The sequence below is a fragment of the Coffea arabica genome, chromosome 7e (assembly GCF_036785885.1).
Source record: "Coffea arabica cultivar ET-39 chromosome 7e, Coffea Arabica ET-39 HiFi, whole genome shotgun sequence".
Lineage (NCBI taxonomy): Eukaryota > Viridiplantae > Streptophyta > Magnoliopsida > Gentianales > Rubiaceae > Coffea > Coffea arabica.
The window spans coordinates 24,096,341-24,119,653 of record NC_092323.1 but is presented as its reverse complement, the minus strand read 5'-3'; the positions used below and the strand labels follow the sequence as shown (position 1 = coordinate 24,119,653).

The window sequence follows — 23,313 nt, the reverse complement described above, 5'->3', positions numbered from 1 at the left end:
ATAGACAATGCCGGGTTTAAAACGCTCAATTGGTAGCGAGATATCATCAAAGCTAGGAAGAAGGACACGCTTGGAAGGTAAGACATGCTGCTGAAAATAGTACTCATGCTCAAAGAAAATTACATTTCGAGAAACGTGTAAACGATTAGCAACAACATCATAGCATAAAAATCCTTTTTGAGTGGTGCTATAACCCATAAAAGCACACCGAACTGATTGGGCTGTAAGCTTGTGACGCTCATGAGGTGGCAAGTGAACAAAACAAACACAGCCAAATGGGTGTAACATGTGATAATCAGGATGGACACCAAAAAGACGATAATAAGGAGAGTCGAAACCCAATTGTTGAGAAGGCAGACGATTAATCAAATATACTGCAGTTGTCAAAGCTTCAACCCAAAATTTAAACGGCACTGTAGAATGTAAGAGTAATGTTCGAACAATATCCAACAGGTGACGATTTTTACGCTCAGCCACCCCATTCTGTTGGGGCGTATAAGGACATGATCGCTGAGAGAGAATGCCTTTATGTTGCAAGAAGGCTTGAAAGTTATGTGACACATATTCGCCACCATTATCAGATCGGAAAATCTTAATAGTTGTGGAAAATTGTGTCTCAATATAAGCCACAAAAGTTTGAAAAACAGTAAATACCTCAGCTTTGGTGCACAAAAAATATATCCATGTGAACCGACTATAGTCATCAATGAACGTCACAAAATATCTATAATGTGCATGTGAAATGACAGGAGTAATGCCCCAAACATCACTGTGTATTATCTCAAAACATGCATTAGCACGACTACCAGAAGTAGGAAAAGGTAAAGTTTTGCTCTTTCCTAACTTACAAGCAGAACAATCAAGAGACAATGCATGAGTAAAACACTGATCTTTTTGTTCAAGAAGACCACGCTTCATCAAATTAGATAAAATCACATTATTTGGATGACCTAATCGCCTATGCCAAACGTCAGCCTTATTTTCAACAATCATAGAAGCTAAAGATAAAGGTTTAGGAATAGCAAATTGCAATGGAAATAATCTTCCCACTTTAGGCCCCCTTGCGATCACCTTCCCCGACATCTGATCCTGCACATGACAACCATCACGAGAGAAGTTGACAGTACAGTTATCATCCACTAACTGACCAACAGAAATTAAACTAGTAGACAACTTAGGAGTGACAAAAACATGACGAAAAGAATGTCCAAGATCACCAATGGCTGTAATTGGAAGATTACTACCATTAGCAATCTGTATATTTTGTCTACCAGTATACTGCTGCAAATTCTGTAACGAATCAGTAGAGCCGGTCATATGATTGGATGCCCCAGAATCAACAAACCAAGTAGAAGAGATTATCTTACCTTGGCCCTGAAGCCCAAGGGCAGAAAACGCTATGAGAATCATCTGTTGGACCAATTCTGGAGTAATAACAGCCTGATTGGTGCTTGTGGTTGTAAGTGTAGGACCAATAACAGTAGGATCTGGAACTGCAGCATGAAAAGCTTGAGCGCGCCTGTTTTCTGGTCGTGTAGGACAGTCCTTGATAATATGTCCATTCTGTTTACAGTAATTACAAAATTTCTTACCACAGTTGCGAGCAATATGTCCAAGCTCCTTGCAGCTGTAGCACTGCATTGATCCCTTTCCTTTATTCCTCCCTTGTGCAGCATAAGCAACATTGACAACTTCTAATGTCCCTCCAGATGCACTTAGAACAGATTGTGTAGCCAATCGCTGTTCTTCCCGTAATAATTCACCAAGACAAACATCCAAAGAAGGAACCGGATTTCTATTCAGCAATCCACCCCGAGTAACCTCAAATTCTGATCTCAGTTTCATCAAAAATTGATCACGCATACTAACTTCATGAACCTGTTGAAGGCTGCCTAAGGCCTCCTTAGGTACCTTAGAGTAGATAAGACCAGTATATTCGCTCCATAAATTAATAAATCCAGAATAATATTGCTCAATAGAGAGATTACCTTGACTAAAGGTACTAATCTCGTGTTCAAGCTGAAATCGTCTTGCAGTATTATTTTGATGATATATGCGCTGCAGATAACCCCACATCTCCCTAGCTGTACCAAATGAACGCAAATTGTTCACCATATGGGCTTCAATGGAGGCTAAAATCCAAGAGATAATTCTAGCATCCTTTGCCTCCCATTGACCAAGTTCTTTCTCATTTTCGGGAGCAGGAGAAGTCCCATCAATGTGACCCCAAAGCTCCTTCCCTTTCAAAAACATTCTGAATTGAAATTCCCAGGCCTTCTGTCCTGTAAACTTGATAGCCGAAGTCTCTGTAGGGGAGCTTCCAAACGAATTCTCAAAAGACATTCTTAAAAAATGAGAAAGAAAAAAATTCAATGCAATTTTGAAATCACAAAATTGATTGACCAAAAAAAAAATATCTCAAAGCCAAAATGTTGATTAGAAATTAATCAACCCAGAAAACTAACCAAATGATTCAAATATCCAGCTATGGATTCAAGAGACTAGCTCTGGTACCATGTCAAACTTTTGAGTAAATTGGTTTGAATGCCTTTTTACTTCATGATCATTTCCCTTAAATAAGAATTTCTGTACAATCTATTTTAGGTAGTCATCTATACATAGCTAATTACAGCTAATGTCCTAATTACTGATATTCTATTCTAGGTAACTATATATACACAATTAATGAACAAATCGTGGGCATGATTTATGCCATAATCTTTGCCACAATTTCTGCCATCATCTTATGCCATAATCTCTACCATTGATATGGTGTACCTGGAGGAGTCCATTATGGAACTATTCCATTATCCTTTAAATAAACTCGAAACTCATCACTTAAGTATTCTCCACCACGATCAGATCGTAGTGTCATAATACTTTTACCGGTTCGTTTCTCTACTTCATTTCTGAATTCTTTAAACTTTTCAAAAGATTCAGATTTGTATTTCATTAAATACACATAACCATATCTAGAATGATCATCTGTGAAGGTAATGAAGTATGAAAATCCACCTCAAACTGTAATTGACATTGGACCACATACATCAGTATGTACTAGCCCAAGTAAATCACTAGCCCGTTCTCCCTTTCTAGTAAAGGGCATTTTTGTCATTTTTCCAAGTAAACAAGCTTCACATATATCATATGATTCATAATCAAATGAGTCCAAGTATCCGCCTTTGTGTAACTTAGAAATGCGTTTCTCATTTATATGACCAAGTCTACAGTGCCAGAGGTAGGTTTTGTTTAGTTTATCTAATCTCATTCTCTTTTTGTTCACATTGAGAATTTGGTTATCCAGATTTAGAATATACAAACCATTATTCCGATTTCCAGAACCATAAAACACATCATTTTTGAAGAAAGAACAACATTTATTCTCCTGGGTTATCCTAAACCCATTTAAGTCCAAACAAGAAATAGAAATGATGTTCGTAGTGAGTGCTGGAACATAATAACAATTTGATAATTCTAAAATCAGTCTACTGGGTAAAGCAATATAATAAGTCCCTACAGCTAGAGCAGCAACTTTTGCTCCATTGCCAACACGTAGAGTGACTTCACCTTTTCCCAGTTGTCTACTGTCCTTTAGACCTTGCAAAGATGTGCAAATATGAGAACCACATCCGGTATCTAATACCCAAGAGTTTGATTCAGAAATAGATACATTAATCTCAATCATATATGTACCCGGTGATGAAGCTTCAGCAAGCTTCTTCTGCTTTAGGCTCTCCAGATATGCCTTGTAATTCCTCTTCCAATGTCCAGTTTGTCCACAATGGAAGCAGGTTGCTTTAGTCTGGTCTGCCTTGGCCTTCTTGGGCTTCTTGACAGGCTTGTTTGTGGGCTTCTTAAACCCTTTTCCTTGCTTCTTCCTCTTCTTAGAGGTGGAAACAACAAACACATTAGTGGGACCCTTCCTTTTCTTTATTTCTTTCTCAGCAGTTTTTAGCACATTCAACAATTGAGGCAAAGTGTACTGCAGATTATTCATCTGATAGTTCATGACAAACTGTGAGAAAGAATCTGACAGAAATTGGAGCACTAAATCAACATTCAGCTCCTGATCCATCTTAAAGCCTAATTCGGCCAATTTTTCAATTAGCTCAATTATTTTTAAGACATGCGGAGCAACAGGTGCTCCCTCTGCCATCTTGCACCTGAACAATTCTTTGGAGGTATCATATCTCACCGTCCTTGATTGTTGTTCAAACAACTCTCTCAGGTGTTGTACAATATCATACGCCCCCATGTTCATGTGTTGCTGCTGAAGCTGAGGAGTCATGGAAGCTACCATGATACATAAAGCTTCCCTATTGTCATCCTTATGCTTCTTGTAAGCATTTCGAGTAGCAGCAGGAGCATTTGGTTCAGGTTCCTGGGGCATGGGCCCATCAAGCACATATTCAATTTTTTCATGAGTGAGAACGAGTAGGATATTGCGATGCCAATCGAGAAAGTTTGTGTCGTTAAGTTTGCAATCAGTGAGAATGGTACGAAGGCTCAAATTGTTACTCATTCTACAACAGAAATAAAGTTTGTTAGAGAGAAAATTTTTGTTTAATAAAATCATAAAAACTTCAAAATTATGATTTTATTTCCACTATTTTTTCGAATCAATTACCCTCTTAGATTGACTCGGAATTTTCTTAAAATCCATAGTGGCTAGAATCCCATCTCAAAATTTTTCTCGACCTTGGGTGAATGCCAACAAATCAAAAATGATTTTTGAAAGGTAGGTACTTTACCAATTACAAATTAATTGTAATTTCTAGATAAGTCAGGTATCAACTCTTGATTTTACATCTTTATGTATTAACCTAACCATTGCCTCCAAAATTAATGGTCTTGAGTGAATCCCAACAAATCATAATTTTAGTTAAATCGTACCCATCATTCTTGAGAACATTTCTCATAGTAAAAACATGTAGTAAGTAAGGCAGCCTTGGGTGAATCCCAACAAGCTAGCACTTAATAACTATTCTAGTTTTATACTATAATGATAGAAGTCAACTTTTATTATTGATTTAATATTATATTTGAGGGATTTGTCTCCTTTTCCAAAACATTTTGTAATTAAAGTTTTGAAAAATTTGTTTGCTAGTCTCATCAATAGACATGCATATAACCATTTCAAAAACATATATAAGTATGAAATTAAAACGTGGATGGTTGTGGATATTTCTAAGCTAATTTCCCCAGCCATTAGGGAAATTAGTGGTTGACTAGGGTTTAATCGAAAACCACAAGAAATTCCCCTCTTTGTTGCATGGCTCCTTTTCTTCATCTTCAAGTTACCTGTCATCTATCTTCTATCTAATATATATTACAAATAGTATAGAAGAAACCCCGAGTTATATTGGGGAGACTTAGATGAGAAGAAAAATTACAACCAGAAATTAAGAGAGGCAGGGTACGCAGACCCTATTTAAAATGAATACAACCATTCAATCATAAATCCACAATCAAATTGGGTTTTATATCCACAACCATCCACCATGCATTCTTGCAATTTAAACAACTTTAAAGAAAACAGGTAAATATAGCAATTTCAATTCATGGATTAATCGGATTTAATTCCCAAGGTACCCAAACAGATTTTGGGTCCAAATATATGCAAGAAATTTTGTTAAAATAAATTTTGTTAGGTCAACTTTATTCTCAACTAATTTGAGAAAAAAAAATGGGGAAAATAATTCAAATTAATCAAATTAATTCTAAATTAATTCCCAACCTAATAATATATGAAATAAATGATTCCATAACACATTTTAACAATTAAAATGGGATTTAATTCAGAAAATTGCCAAAACTTCAAAACTTCAAGTTTTAGGAAAAATTTAGTTTCCTAAACCACTCTTGCAATCGTTTTCTAGCATCACTGGCGACCACCATTGGCCACCATTTCTCTAGCCGCCACCATTAGAGTCTCCATTGACCACCAGTGGCAATGGCTCTCGGCGGCACCCACCAATGGTCACGGCCAGCAGTGGTGCTACTGCAGCAGCAAAAAGGTTGCTGCAGCAAGTCTGCCACACCTTTGCTGTCTTTTGCATATTAAATCTCGTAAGCTTTGTACCCAACAACCTCCAAGAGCTGTGACAACCTCCAACCACCACCAAGGAGCCTCCCATGGTCTCACATGACAGCAACAGCTGGTGGCAGCCCCTGGATGATTGCTGGCAGCATAGCTTTTTTTTTTTTTGACCAAGAGACCTCGTTTGACAGCTTCACCCGCAAGTGCTCGGCAAAGTGATGATCAAAATTCAAGTTTTTATTCAATAAATAACCAATAAAATCTGTAACTTTTCCAGATTTTAAAGGTTACTCAGAGGCCTCAAAATTTTAGAAAAACAAACCCATAACAATGCTATAATCAGATTACAGCAAACCTGTCCATTCAAAGCTTTCTCGGCTAATGCATTAGCATGTCCATAGAATTAATGCAAGGGATTAAGATGGAAGAATATCAGACTAGTCGGAACCGAAACAAGAGTCCGAGGTGCATGAAACCAGTTCCAACGCCCTTGGTATTCAAGTTTCCATATAGTCCCGATATTTATATTCCTCCGAAACTTATTTTACACACAATTTCGCATATCAATTAAACCCACTTTTAAATAATAATCCATGAATCGATAATTACACGAAATCATACGTAAAATTCTAGGGATGGCTCTGATACCACTGTTGGGTTTTTGGGACAGAAAACGCAGCGAAAAAAAAAAAATTTCCCAAAACCCATTCAAGGATCACCCTAGATTTTGCGTATGGTTCAACAAGAGAGGGAAAAACGAATTACCTTAATCCGTGTGACGTTCCTCTGTCGAATTGGAGATGACGAACAACCCCTTGAGCAGTCCAGATGTCCTGCCTCTACCGAAATCTACGCGAGAGTGATATCTGGATCGTCTCTACGATATATGTGTGAAAGTGATGAAAGTTGCCAGCCTTTCTTTGTCACTTTTCTTGCCTATATTTTTCTCTCTATGTATGTCTTACACACCTTTTTTCTCCACACTCTCTTTATGACGAAACCCTATATTTCCCTTGATAGAGTCATAGGTTTCCATAATACTAATAGAGAGAGGATTCGTAGTAGAGAAAAAGGGAAGAGATAGGTTTTATCCAAAATCAACTCTATCCCTCAGCTATCTGATAGATAAGAGATAACTATTTTCTCTTATCTGCTCAGATAGGCCTGGAATTTATTTTTCTTATAAATTAAATCCCGAAAGTATCTTATACTTTATTTCCAAGTCTTCACTTGGACATATAATTTTAATCCAGAACCAAAACTCTAATGTGTGTGATCCAATAGGCTCCAAATACATTGGCAATAATTATGAGTTATAATCCCCAAAAAGAATTAGATAAAATAAACAACTTTATTTTATCATTAATTACAATAATTAATTAATTCATAATTATAAATCATGAGCGGTGTCTAACAACACATCATGACCACCCAAGTACCCGAAATTAGTCAAAGGAATATTGACCTACCCTTTCCATGAGAAGTTACCATGTAATTATTATCCTTTCACCACCGATATCCAATTAGTCAAGGAATAAGGAATAAGTGCGAATTCCTTAATGACTAATTAAATTTACTAGTTTCCAGAATTAACCCTAGATTAGGTTAACTTGAAAATATTCTTCAATTAACCTAATATGGTCGACCTTTTAGGGTTAATTTCCTACTAGTGGCCATCCGGATATCAACTCCTACTATCGAAGTGGTGAATCCTATCTTGATCACTCATTACCTTTCCGTGCTTCACACTACACCCAATCTCTATTCTATAATCTACTCTTAACGAGTAACAAGCAATAGAGTCAAAATGTAGTGATTCACACTCAAGATACTATGGTGATCTCAAGTCTTAGGATCATTTACATAACTTACCACAAGAGATACAACCATTGGCACTAGATAGATATCCTAATGGGATCTCTAAGCGGATCATTCCAATGTACTTGTACTTTACAAATCATTTACACATTAACCTAGATATCTATATACCATGGTTGATAAGAACAATCACTACTTACATTAAGTAGAGACTAACTGTGTACTAGTCTTTCCGTACTAATGATGTCCTATCTCATTAGTACTATGACTAGGGAAGTTTAAGAATATTACTATAAATGTGATTGATATCTCATAGTCATCAACACTTGTGACCACCATCACATTAGTAAGTATTCTGAGAACTTTATCAGTTATATCTAGCATTTAACAGATAAAGAAGAAGTTATTAAAATACAAAACATAATAAGGAATGTATTAAATAAAATCATTGTTTTAGGGCATACATTCCAACAACTCCTTGTAGCTATAAATAGGAGTTGTTTAGGTCATTTTTGGGAGAAAAAACATTAGTTTTAGTTAGGGCAATATATTCTTTAATTTGACTAGAGAATTGTCTTTTCTTGGTTTAGTTTTATTTAATTTTGTGCTATTATTTTTATTTTTATTCAAGTGAGCTATTTAGATAAATTCTTTACAATCCCTCATTTTATTATTTGTCATTTTTATAAAAAAAATAAATCACCCAATCCCTATAGATACGACCCTACTCACCGTTACACTCAAATTCATATTTTTAGAGTAAGAACTTTATTTTTGCTGGTTTGACAAGCCAACAAATTTTAAGGCCATTGTCGAGGACTGGTTCCTTTGTTGATTTTTTTTCTTTAGATTTTTATTTTTGTTTTCATTTTACTCTATTACTAGTTTAGGTCTCGATCTTCTCGTATAGGTGAATTGCAATACGATCCTAAGGTAGAGAAGACATCATATAGATTGAAAAAGGAAACTAAGCAATGAGTAAAGCCATCATCTTCATCCCTTGGGTTAAAACTAGCATCTGACTTGGTTGAATCTTCTAGTGAATCCAAAGACGAGATTGAAGTCATGGCAAACAAGAGAACCTTGAGAGAGCTAGCTACACCAGATTTAAATCAGCAACCTCTTTGCATAACACATCCTACTTTAGAAGTACCATTTGAGATAAAATCTAGTTTAATTCACTTACTTCCTTCCTTTCGTGGGCTTGCACGTGAAGATCCTCACAAGCACTTCAAGGAATTTCGTGTGGTATGCTCAACCATGAAACTCCAAGGAGTCACTAAGGAGCAAATAAAATTAAGAGTCTTTCCATTATCCTTAGTTGATAAAACTAAGGACTAACTCTATTATTTGCCCTCCGAATCAATTACCACATTGACCTAGATGAAGCAGAAATTTCTTGAGAAAATTTTTCCTACCTCCCAATGCAACTATTAGAAAAGATATATGTGGGATCAGACAGTTCAATGGAGAGACCTTGCACAAGTATTAGGAAAGGCTCAAACAATTATGTGCAAGTTGCCATCATCACCAAATTTCAGACCAGTTTCTTATCTAGTACTTCTATGAAGGACTATCATCAACGGAGAGAAAGATAGTTGATGCTGCAAGTGGAGGAGCATTAGTGAATAAAATACCCACAGAAGCAAGGAGACTGATTTCAAGTATGAATGTCAATGCGCAACAATTTAGTGACACATAGGACTATATTCCCTATAAAGTAAATGAGGCAAGTGCTTATTCAATTAAACAAAAATTAGATTCTCTAACTACACTTGTAGAAAAGCTAGTTGTAAGACAAGTGCAGCAGATTAAAACATGTGGAATTTGTTATGCCTCGAATCACCCAATTGACAAATGCCCCACACTCCAAGATGATCTGAATGCTCATGTAAAATGCTATTGGGGGCTTTTCAAACCCTTCCCAAAGGGGGTATAATCCTTATTCGAACATGTACACTCAAGGATGGAGAGAGGATAGGGTGCATTTTAGTGGGATATTTTGATAATATTGCACAATTGTTTGACTAAATATTGCACTAGTTGGATGGATTCTACTCAGATTTTGTATTGGTGTTACTTGCAGGAAGTGGTGAAGAAAAAGTGCTGAAAATCAACATTTCAGGAGACTTCCAGACAGTTAGGCGTGCTCACGCCTAACTCCAACCTTTAAAGCCGGATTCTCGTGATTCTTCGCACGTGGGGAGCTTCAAAAAGGGAGTGAAGTGGCTGGCTACAATTTGGAGATCGGTGGGGCCACTCCAGAGTTGAAGAAAGTAATTTGTAATAGGATTTCTATTATTTAGGAAGTTGGGTATTCGAATACCAATTTTAGAGGAGAAAAAATAGGACTAGGATAAGTTTCCTTCTCTGGTGGGCCTGGCCGAAAAAAGGGAATCAATTCCTTACCTTTTTGGGGGCTGCCAACGTAGAGAGGATTGTACTCCTTTTTGGTTTTTGACTTTTCTTACCTTTTTGGGGTAACAATTGGGAGAACCACCATTGTTGACTGGTTGAATTTGCTTTTTCCTTTCGTTTTGACTGAATTGAAGAAAGCATCAGACTCTCTCGTATGCTTTTGTGGGAGACAATAGAAAGCAGCGAATTTCTTTGTTCTTTCTTTCTCTGTTGACCAAATTCGTGAAACAAGCATGGACGGTTTTTCTCAACTGTTTTGCGTGGCACGTTCTCCATTAATGGAGAACTAAACTCCTAATTCTAGTCAAGGGGACAACTGAAGATTTGGTTTGGTAGTTACTGTGAGATCTAAATTATTTTAACTGTTTCCTCCATTTATTGGTATTTGTATGTTTTCTGCTTTTAATTGTTATAGCTTTTGTGTATGATTGAATAGTGCGCAATATTTAATTATTCACGTAAGCTATTTTGCTAATTGGGGGTAGTTGAATCCGTAATTGTTCGATTACCTCTGTCCCGATAGCAACTGGCGTAATTAGGTTTATATCAGGAAAATATATGATCTAATTTAAACAAACCCTCGTAGCGTGTTTGTTAGTTAGGATTGGGCTTTTCTAATTCTTAATGCAAACTAGAAATTAAATCCTACGGTCATATCTAGGATTATTTCCTGGTTAGAAAAATAGTTAACGGTCGTACCTTAACTATTGAAAAAGTAAGGAAAAGCTGGTTGTTTATCGCGTGTATGACAGCTATAACCAATCTATTAATAAATGTTGGAATTATATTTGAATCGATGATCAGTTGCCTGAACCATCTCTGAAGTGTACCTTTGGCTAGAGTTCTCTCTATTATTTCTTCCAATTAATTATTTTTCGCATTTAATTTATTTAGTTAGCAATTCATTAACATTTAATCTTCAAATCCCCCGTTTATCTTGACTAAAAAGGAAACGAACTTTTCCCCAGTCCCTGAGGAGACGACCCTACTTGTCACTGTCTACTAGTTTGTAAATTCTGTCAGTTAATTAATTCTGGTATATCAGATTAAGCAAACTCTTGGAATCAGGGTGAATCAAGTAACCCATTGCACATCTAGAATCTCTGCTCCAGTACCTGGAATTGATTATTGACTGCTTTTGGTGGTAGTTAGGTTTTTTTTATTATTATTGCACAGACCCGACACCTGTTAAGAGATAACCCCAACTATAATTATGTAGCAAGGCCACCAATTCCACAACAACAATCAGTTTTTACATTGGGTATACCTCTTGAAGAAATTGTTAAATCATTAGCAACTAACACACAACAATTTCAACAAGAGACAAGAATAAGCATTCAAAACCTAGAGAATCAAATAATAGATGGCATCTGCAATGAGTCAATGAGTCGATTGGAATGTCAAGTTTTGGGGAAATTGCCTTTGCAGATCATTGTTAATCCCAAATATAATGTGAATGCAATTATTTTGAGAAGTGACAAAGACTTGCAAGAGCCTCAAAAAGGAGTATCTAAGCATGACATTGAAGTGCAAGTTGAGAAAGAAACAATGAAATCCTCAACTCAATCCCTTCCAAGGAAAGAGCCCAGAGATGAACCCCCAGTAGTAGTGACACTTACTTCTCCATTTCCCAGTCGATATGCAAAATCCAAGAAGGAGGAGTAGGAGCAAGAAGTTTTTGACATTTTCACAAAGTTAAGATAAATATTCCCCTTCTTGATGCCATTAAGCGAATTCCTCAATATGCAAAATTTCTTAGAGAATTGTGCACCACTAAGAAAAACTTAAAGGGTTATGAAAAGATTTATATGGGAAAAAATGTTCAGCGGTGTTACAACGAAAATTGCCTCCTAAATGTAAGGATTCAGGTATGTTTACTATTACTTGCAAAATAGGTAATGTTAAAGTTGAAAAAGCATTGCTAGATTTGGGAGCTGCAATAAATATCATGCCTCATTCCATCTATAGTTCTCTGAATCTTGGGCCCTTAAAAGAAATGAGTGTCATTATGCAACTTGCTGTTAGGTTTAATGCATATCCTGATGGGGTGTCGGAGGATATTTTAGCTCAAGTTAATAAATACATTTTTTCTGCAGATTTTTATGTGTTAGATATGGATGGTGATTTTTCTATTTCACCCGCAATTTTGTTTTTCTAATGACATCTAAAACAAAAGTTGATGTTTATTTAGGAATCTTGACAAGGGAATTTGATGGTGAAATAATGAAATTCAATATCTATGATGCTATGAAATGTCCTAGTGAGGCACATTTTGTTTTTGTTATAGATGTAATTGAATTAAATAGTTGAGACACGTTGAAGGCTATAATCAATCATAGTTTGGATTCACAAAAAATGTCAAGAGTTGCAAAGAAGTTTGATTTACACCCTGATTGAGCATATGGTATTGTTTAGTCAAAAACATTAAAAAAAGAAGTTACTTAGGAGGCAACCCAAGAGTTTCAATTTTTAGTCATTTTTACATTTTTATTTCATGTTTTTATGTGAAAGTTAAGTTTATTTCATTTCTTTTTGATAGAAGGATTTTGTTGTAGGCCATTGGCACGCTTTATGAAGTTTTCGCTTTTATCGGGCAAAAATTCCTTGGGCAGAAGATTTTCGATTATAAGAGGTGCCCACGTCTTATGTCTAGTTTCATATTTTAAATAAAATGTGCCCATGCTTTTATGTCAAATGCTTATGGTAATGTCATTTCATGGTAAAAAGTGCTAAATTTCATGGTATTGATTTGAGTGTTAAATGTCCCTTAAACATTTGAGGGCTGAGTGTATACACTATTATCCATGTGAGGGCCGTTAAAACTTGTGCACCATGATTTTGATAAAATTGTTGAGAAGACATGATACTTGAGTTAGTATGTTGTGCCATGAAATATTTGTCATCTTGATTGTGATATTTGAATAGTGAATGTTTGAAGGCAAGTATTGTCTAGTTGTGGGGGAATTTGTTAGATGGCTAATTATGCACATAATTTGTAAATAATTTCCCCTTTATTTTGCTACAATATGGTGTCAAACATTAAATTCTTCTAATATTTGATTTTTGATGTTATTTTTAGGAACTTGTGGTGAAAACGGAGTAAAAAGTGCATTAAAGCCCGTATTTTCGGATGACAACACTTTAGAAGACATAACCACATCTTAACTTGCTGTGAAATCTATGCTTATGGGATTTGAAGTGGGCCACTGTTTGAAGCTTTGCTGACATGTTAGAAACGACCGTTTGTCTTGGGCGGTTGGTGCCTTTAGAAATATATAATCTCTTGTTTCCATCTAGTAGTATTTGTTGAATAGGAATCTTAATCCTTTCCTTATTATTGGAAGTTGGAAGAAGCATAGGTGAAAAGCACTCTAATTAGTTTTCTTGATTGAGACGTTTTCTTTGGGTCGCTTTGCAGAAGACTAGTCTCGCAGGAATAAAAAAAAAAGGACAAAGCCGTCGCTCTCTCCCATTAGGCCTGTCAATGGGTCGGGTCTAGATCCGGATCCGGACCGGATCCGTGAAATTATTGCGGGTATGGGTAGGGATTTAATTCTGTTTCTCGGATCCGGATCCGGATCCGTTTTGTCAAACAAAAAAAACGGGTCGGATACGGAATATAGTATTCCGACCCGTATTAGACCCGAATCCGGATATAAATGAATTAATAATTTAAAAAATATATATTTATCAATATAATTTGATTAGGGTAATGTATTTGAGTAAAGTCAATTTGATTTCTTTTCTTATTTGGTTTTTTCTTTGCATTAGTTAGAAATTAGTTTACAAATATATTTTTTTCTCATTTTTATTAGAAATTATAAATTTTGCTAAATTTGTTCGGGTAGACCCGACCCGGACCGAGACCCGCCGGATCCGGATCCGGAACATAGAATAAAAGACCCGTCGGGTAAACGGGTCGGATCCGGGTCCGTTGTAGTAATTCGGGTCCGGGTCCGGAATAACGAATTCCGGCCCGGACCCGACCCGTTGACAGCCCTATCCCATATTCGTTTTCTTCTTTTTTTCTCTGAAACAATAAACCTTAGCATATTTTTGGTTGTGAATCTGTCATGAGAAGCGCCTAGTTTCTTTTCTAGTTGAAAGACAATCAACGTTTTGGTTCAACAATACTGTGAGATCTAATCTGCTTTATTTGTTTCGTTTATTTATAAATATTTATATATTCTCTGTTTGTTATTGAGATGATTTTTTTGCTTAAATTAAATAAAGGATTAATCTTTCCTATATACTGTCAGCATTAGATGAATAACAGCTACGCATAATTTGAATTTGAAATTCAACTTTTGCATATATATCATGAATCCAAGTGTATGTACGGTCAGTATATATATATAAGATTTACTCTTAAATAAAGGGCCTTTATTTAGTTTGACAAAATAATCTACTGCCATCTAAAATATCAAATTTATAATTGTTTGATAGTTTTAGTATTTGTGGCAAGTGATATAATTTGATTGTATAGATACTTTCGAGTTTATGTCACAGAAATATATAATCTACTTTAAATGAATCGAGCTTGTGTGTTTGTTGATTAGAATTAGTAGTTTTTCTAATTATTAATACTGTCAATAGGTTAAATTCTAAGAGATTGCCTAGGGTTGCTTAATTGGCAAAAGAAAATAATCATAGAACTTGTTGTGGTTATCGAAATAATAAGAAGACACGGGTTATCAGAACTCGTTAACAGTCATAACCGGTTTATTTATAAACGAATGAATTTTACCTTTGCATTAATGATTAGTTAAATGAAACACAGTGGAGATTAGACCTTTGACTAGAGAATTGTCTTTTGTTGGTTTAGTTTTATTTAATTTTGTGCTATTGCTTTTGTTTTTATTCAAGTGAGCTATTTCGATAAATTCTCTACAATCCCCCATTTTTTTATTTGTCAGTTTTATAAGAAAAATAAATCATCCAATCTCTATGGATACGACTCTACTTACCACTACACTCGAATATATATTTTTAGAGTAGGAACTTTATTTTTGCTGGTTTGACAAGCCAACATGGAACTAAAATGTTTGTCACTTATGATATGCATTTTAATGTTAATTTTATATGAAGGTGCTGACAATGTTAAAAACACAATTTAAGACAGGTATCAGGAGTGCTATATTAAGGGAAAGAAAACTTAGGGAAGGTTTATGAAATTATCCTAAGTACATATTTGAAGTTGGAAACTATTGGAGTCGTATCGAACCAAATGGTTACAAGTTTGAATTCGATTTGATAAGTTGATTAAATTCTAATCATTGTTAGAATTCAATTCAAGCTCATTAACATGCAAACTTTTATTAAATCCAATCTATTCGTTAAGAGTTTAGTTAATAGATTAATCTTTTGCACATAGATAGTATATACATTATCAGTTTTGGATGAGCGACAACTACAAAATTTGAATTTAAACTCCAACTTGTGTACATATGTGTCATGGATTCAACAATACTGATAGTGTATGTACTATCATTATATCTAAGATTTATTCTTAGTTAATTTGGTGCACTATTTTTTAGCAAGGAAAACAAGAAGACATACTCAAATGAGCTTTCTCTTCTTCTTTTTTAACTAATAAATCACAAATCTGGGTGTATTCCAAACAAGCTTTTTCATGATTTCATACTTGATCAATATCGTTTGACTAAAGTAAGCAAGAACTAATTATCCCTTAAATTATTTAACCAACAGAAAGAAAAGAAGCAAAACGGATTGTTTCTCCACGTGAGCAAGAACTCATTGCAACTAAGCTAGCAAAATTAAACAAGCGAAAAAAAAGGCAATAGAGTAGAAAAGCTGAATAGTGCCAAACTACAAGAGATATCATGCACAATTTTAAAAAGACGATAACAATAATATCACAAAAACGATGACGCTACTGAAATTCTTAAGCTTATCAGTATCTTTTTTAAAAAAAAAAAAATTTAAATAGGAGGGTTCAAATCCAAGATCTCGAGATGTTTCACTTACATTTCCTTCACCAAATCGCCCAACTCATCCTGCCCCTGAACTTATCACTATCATTTCTCCTTAAACTGACACTTTCTTTTGTGGGTATTTAACATACCAAAGGATAACAATTGGGGGAGTTTTTATACATGTTTGTAAGCATTTGTTTGTGAGACTATTATATTCCTTTACAAGGGGGAAAAAAGTCGTAGAATCTTCTCCATGAAATTTGTGTTTTTTAAAAAAATTGACAAACTTTAAAATTGTGATAGGTCCCGCCCAATTAGCACTAATTATTGTTGAGGCCTAAGATGACTCAATAGAATAGCACTAAAAATATGATAGGTCCCACATAATTAGCACTAACTAACAATCATGCAGCAAACTTTTTTTGTTTTTTTATAAAATATCATAATTTCATTAAAATCTACACCAATGACAAATATTGGTCCCGTTTGGCAAATGAGTTTTTTGCCTAGTTTTTCTCCTACAAGTTTTTTAACAACTTTAACTATAATAACCTTAAAAAACTTCTTAAAGTTTTTAAAATACACATTTCAAAATAGTCAAAAACACACAACAACATTTTCCCCACTTCAACCTCCGGCACCCGTAGAGTTTTTTTTTCTCTTCCCGTCTCCCCCACCACCTCTCTTCCCCCTCCCCTCCCCTCTACCCCGCCACCTCTCTTCCCCCTCCCCTGGTCGCATGCGTGACAGTGTTCCAAATCTGATAATCATAATTTGAAAAAATTTAGATCTAATAAAAGAAAAATGAAAAAATTATCAAAAAACTTTCACTAGAAATCCCTAGAAAGAATAAAACTCTTATTAAAAGATTTAAAAAAGAAGAAAACTCTCACTAGACAACCCTAAAGAGAGAATAAACTCTCATTAGAAAATCTTAAAAGAGATTTTATTCATACAAATAAAAAGAAACTATAGAGAGGGCTCCTTCCATAGGAAAACATCAGAAAAATCTGATCTATCTCCCATGGAAGAGTTGAAGGAAGTTTTAGTTAGAGAATTTTTCTAGAGAGAAAGAAGAGAGAAGGAGGAGAGGAGGAGATAGTGTTCCATGCAGCAAACTTAAAAAGATAAAACAAACCTGAAACTGACCACAAAAACGACTCATGTTTCTGCCTTAATGGATGCAACAAAGGTTCGTTGAAAAGCGCCACTACCTGGTGTGAAATGCGGAAAGTATCCTCTATTCCTCTTCACAGAACCTTTGTTTATTTGGAAAAGCGAAAGGCAGCATTATTGTGGGCAAGAAAAGTTAAAAGCATATTCTTCACAAAACCCTTGTTTAGTGGGCGAGAAAGTGAAGCCCTGCTACCGCGGACTATCTCGTCGCAGACATTCAGTGACTCTCACAAATCTGCTTGTATGGTAGTATACTTTTCAAAGAAATCCCACAAAAAAAATTTGCATTTTTTAAAATAAATTTACTGAGTTTTAACTATTGGAGTGGAGTAAGAGGCGGTTGTTGGGGAGGTGGCGAAGCTGGTGCAGATTGCTGGAGCTTCAGCAGTCAATTTCTTCAAAAAGAGTTGATTACGGTGCTCATCAACGACAGGTATTTTTAATTACCGAATTGAGCTCTTCCTAAAGGCTGACATACAGAAGCTCAATTTTGGTAATTATGCCTTGCCAGTACGAGACTAGAAGAACCACATCACTTGGTGTAATTCCTTCAATTAGTTGATTTCGAATCTCACGTTGATCTATCATACTAAGAAATTTTCTTCTAAATATAACTTCACTTGATTTCTAAAATTCATATGCAATAATATATATGTATTTTTTGCATTTTCATGTAAAGTTTGATTTTAAACACTTTCCTTGAGTATTTCCTTCAGTCTAAAATTTTATTCCTAAAATTTTTTTTGATATTCTTCTTTAATTTCCAAAAGTGCTTCCAGGAAAGTTTCCTTACAATCATAACAATCATGTTGAATAAGAAATTGATAAACTATTCTTGTTTAGTTTCCAAGTGTATTGCCAAAGAAGTTTCTAAAAATTTTCTCCAAACAATTTATTGTCACACTATTGCTCAAGAAAATTAAGGAAATCTCCATATTTGTTTATGCAATTAATTGACTGCTTAAAGAAATTTGTAAAACTTCTGTCCAAACATTTTCTTTCCATAATATTGCTCAAGAAACTTTAGGAGATCTCTATATTTGATTATGCAATTAATTGACCACCAATGTAATCTTTAAAACTTCTTTCTGAACATTTACTTTCCATACTTCTCCTCAGGAAAATTAAGAAAATTTATTTCAATAGAATTTATATTTCTAAGCTAAAAATTCATTGTTGGTGTTTCATAAATAGCCTTAACAATATAAGAAAGGATATTCATATTTGGAAGCAGAACAAAGTTATTAAAATCTATAGTGAGCGTATTTTTGGAATACGAAATCTAACGCACCAATTCAGTATTGCAAACTTGCCCTTATATAGTATAGATATAGATGGATAGATGTATTTCAATTCATGGAACTTTCTCTTCATTTATACTCTATGTTAAAAAAAATCACTGATTTTAATTGAAGAAAATTGGGTAATGGCAGCCATGGATCATGCAAAATGTCCTTTTCTAGTTTAGCAAATCAGCTCAGGATCTTTATTTGGAAAGACTTAAATATGCCTCATTTCCTCATATGGTAATTCAATAGTTCCAACGAAAAACAAGTCTAAGCCTACTCATATAGCATGCTTGTTACAAATTAAAATGACTAATAATTGCCTTATCCACTTTTGATCCTTAGGCTCCACCACCCCTACCACACAGCACAGACACAAAGAAAAAAAGAGTCTAGACTCTTGACAGCAATGTGTGACTATTGTTGTTAGATCATAAGAAAATTGTAGATCTTAAATATCAACAGCTAAACAGACAGAATTCTGATATCAAAGTGAAAAGTAGGTACCATGATGAACATCTCCTCAGGCAGTAGCATTGGTTGCTTCGATTTTGCTTCAGATCATCTGGACCGGATTAACTGCACACTCAACTTTCAGCTCGATTATTATATCCGAAACCTAAAGACGGGGATATGTATATTGAAATCCTTTGATCTATATATTAGAAAGTGTAGGAAGAGGAGGAGCAATCAATTTATGCGTTTGGAATGCGATAAGGAGGAAAATGGTGATGCTAAATCTGATAGTTTCAGACTTAACAGTATTTCGTTCAGGATTCAAGATCTAGTTAGGGGGATAACACATGGACTTGACTCTGCCTTTTTCAGACATATTCAGTCTAGTGCATCAAATCATAGTGACATCAGATCTGAGCTCGCCAGACTCGAGGATAATATGTGGTTGTTTTTTGATTCAGATATCAAGGAATTCGACATCATCAGTTTGTTTCTCTACTACTCGCTGGGAGATTTACAACTTGTTGTGGATTTCATTGATTCCATTTCAGAGAATCTGAGGCATCTTTATGGCAGATATTATAAATTTGATGAAGATTTGAAAATTGTAATGCGAACCCTTCTAGAGAAGCTAATGTTCTTGAAGAGTTTCATTCGGTTTGTGACACTACAAGTTGTTGAGGGTGAGCACTTAAAAGATCTGTTGGTTCACGTTGAAGTTGTGGCTGTCAATGCTGCAAGCCTGATCTGTAGATCCTGGTTTCAAAGAGATGATAAACAAATGTGCAATGAGATAAAAACTGAAATTTCTCAATTGATACACAAGAAGATTGATCCTGTTGATCCACAAGTCCGAGAAATTTATATCCATGTCTTGACAGCTTCCAAGTTATCAAGATCATCCTACACGTTAGCTATGGAGGAGAATAAGCATCAATTGGCTGAATTTATTGATTATCTCCTGCTTAGTCTTATGGAGCTATTAGAATCTTATACCAGTTTCTTGGTTCCAGTGAAGGATCAAATGCTAAAACTCCACGAGGGAGTAAGAGTCCTAATCATCCTTCTTAGCCGGGTGCAGGAGAAGTTCAATGAGCTAAATGATGAGATGAAGGATCTCATTGGAGTTGTAGTTTCTGATGCAGGAATTGTGATTTTCTCCCTTTCTGTGAATGAAATGAAAGAAGGCTTGCAGAAGGAAACAGATCTAGCGCTTTCTCATTTGCTTGAAGTGCTGAAGTTGATCATTGCAGAACTTGTGTGCATTTATCCACTACCATCATCATCACTTAGTTTCCCTAAGACTAACGAGCTCGGCTCTCTTGATTTTCTTCTTGAAAGTCTCAAGGAACTAGCAAGTTCTACTACTGATTCAATTGCTTTCCCAAACAATTCAATATGCACAATCCTAGAAGATCTTGTATTCTTAAGAGCTTTCCTAGGAAATATTGTGGAGCAGCGCAACCAAAATGGAAAACTCCAAACTCTTTGGAGTCGTGTCATGAAGGTTGCATACAGTGTAGAATTAGAAATTGACTCTGCACTGCTTCGTGATAAACAAGAAGGGTGTTTGAATGCTTTTGCTGGAGATATCAAGCTTACGAAAATTGAGGCTGAAGAGATCTATGATAGCATAAGATATGATGGTGAAACCCTGAAAGTTACCAAGACTACCATTCACATGCCATCACAAATTGTTGCTCCAATATTTAATGAAGCTCTAGTAGGTCTCAATGACCAGGTGGAAAGTATAATTGATAGACTTATGAGAGGATCAAGCCAGCTCGATGTTGTTGCCGTGGTGGGTATGCCTGGGCTTGGTAAGACAACTTTAGCCAAGAATGTCTGCAGTGATCCTTCAATAAAGTTCCATTTCCATATTTGTGCTTGGTGTGCTGTTTCTCAAGTATATAGCAAGAACAATTTGTTACTGCAGATTTTGTGTGTAATTGATTCTAGGAGTAGTGACCAATATCATAAGATGAATGAAGATGATTTGGCTGCAAAGCTGTACCAGCAATTGAAAGGGAAGAGGTATGTCATCGTTTTGGATGATGTTTGGGACATTGAGGGGTGGAATTTGTTGAAACACTCATTGCCAGATGATTGCATTGGAAGCAGGGTACTCTTAACCAGCAGATTTCATAACTTGTCTTTGGAAATTAAACTTGATAGCAAGCCTCTCCATCTTCGCCCACTTACTGATAAAGAGAGTTTGGAATTGCTGCAGAAGAAGCTATTTGCCAAAGAAGATTGTCCTCCAACATTAAGTGAAGTTGTACTGCACATAGCAAAATGCTGTAAGGGCCTACCTCTTGCAGTTGTCCTTGTTGCTGGAATTCTTGATACTATTCAACAAGATTGCTGGGAAGAAGTCGCAAGACGTCTAAGTTCCACCATTTTTGTGGAAAATGAACACTGCATGAAGACACTTGAGTACAGTTATAATTATTTACCTGATTATTTGAAACCATGCCTTCTTTACTTGGGTGCATTTCAGGAAGGCCGAGACATTCCAGTCCGAAGGTTGTTACGGCTTTGGATCTCTGAAGGATTCGTGCGAAAGATTGAAGGAAAGAGTTTAGAGGATGTGGGAGACGACTATTTGATGGATCTTATTGGGAGAAGTTTAGTTATGCCTACACATCGAAGATCTTTAGGTGGGATCCAAGTTTGCCGAATTCATGATTTGGTACATGAGTTTTGTGTGGAGAAAGCAAAAGAAGAAAATTTTCTTCAGATTTTATATGGGGATGACCTTCTTACTTTTACTAGACCATATAACCTCCACCGGCTATCCATTTTCCATGCTACCAGTTGGGAACTTATAAAGTCAAGGCTGTTTTTTCCCAATTTGCGTTGTTTGCTCTTCCCTGATAGTAAATATGGACGGCCGCTGGATGGAAGCTCACTCAAATTTCTGTTATCTAAACTTCTTAGAGTGTTGGATTTGGGGGAGATGGTTAGTCGGTATTTTCCAAGGGAAGTATTATTCCTTGTTCACTTGCGGTGCTTGAGGATTCAATGGGAAATTGGGAAAATCCCATCTGCAATAGCCAACCTCTCAAGGTTAGAAACTTTGGCTATAGGAGGACCCGTTATTTTTAATCTTCTGTTACCGAACGCTATCTGGAACATTAAAACATTAAAGCATCTTGTCGTTTTCCCAAATTATGGAACTGGTGGTTTCGAATTTCCCATGGACAATCTTGAAGGATCCCCAGATTTAGAGCACTTAGAAACTTTATCCCTTGCAATCGATCCCTCTTTTCAAAGTCAAAGCTTGCAAAAGATACTCTCAAAGTTACCGAGCATCCGCAGGCTAACATGCGTGAATGGGAATCACAATTGGGATTCTGAATACGGCGCATCTGCTGAATATCACGATGCGATTCTCATGCTGGACTACTTGAGTCGTTTAGAATCACTTAAAATGGGTAGATTTGCTGGATATGAGTTTGTATTCCCATTGAATTTGAGAAAGTTGACTCTTTTAAATAGTCGTCAGCCATGGAGTAAAATTTCAGCAATTGGAAAGCTGCCTAACCTTAAAGTGCTTAAATTATACTATGATTCCTTTGTGGGGGAAAAATGGGAAATGGAAGAAGGGGAGTTCCAAAATCTCCGATGCTTGAAATTTTCAAGCTTGGACATTCGCTGGTGGACTGCATCATGTGATAATTTTTGCTGTCTTGAGAAATTGGTTTTAGAGAAGTGTTTATGTCTGGAAGAGGTCCCTTCTTGTTTAGGGGAAACCCTTACTCTTGACATGATTGAGGTGAAATGGTGTCATGAGTCTGCCATAAATTCTGTGAAGCAAATTCAGCAAGAACAGATGGATATGGGAAATGAAGATCTAAAGATCGTTATTATTATTTAAAATTGGCAACAGTCCATGGTTTCTTCTTAGTGCCAACTGAGAAAGAGAGTCGATTTCCTCTCATCACATTTTTTGCAACGGGTGCTGTTGATGTATCTTCTTGAGTGCGCAGAGACTCAAAAGTAGGGCGGGTTCCACTTGTTAGGTTAGATATACTATCGCTTTTGTATTTGTATATGTTCAATCAGTTCAATTCTATAACATTTCATGTTTGTCAATCCAGTTTCTGGAGCTTCCCAATTCTTTGATTCGATTAGTCATGCATTTGTGAATTCAACATTGTCTATCAAACACGTTTCGAAA

The 23,313-nt window shown here is 35.7% G+C and overlaps 1 protein-coding gene across 1 annotated transcript; it reads left to right on the top strand.

Moving 5' to 3' along the window:
• Positions 1–19,182: 19,182 nt before the first annotated feature.
• On the top strand, positions 19,183–23,010 carry LOC113700759 (putative late blight resistance protein homolog R1A-3). Its single transcript, XM_027221207.1, has one exon. The coding sequence runs from the start codon at positions 19,183–19,185 to the stop codon at positions 23,008–23,010; it is 3,828 nt and encodes a 1,275-aa protein (XP_027077008.1).
• The last annotated feature ends 303 nt before the right edge of the window (positions 23,011–23,313 follow it).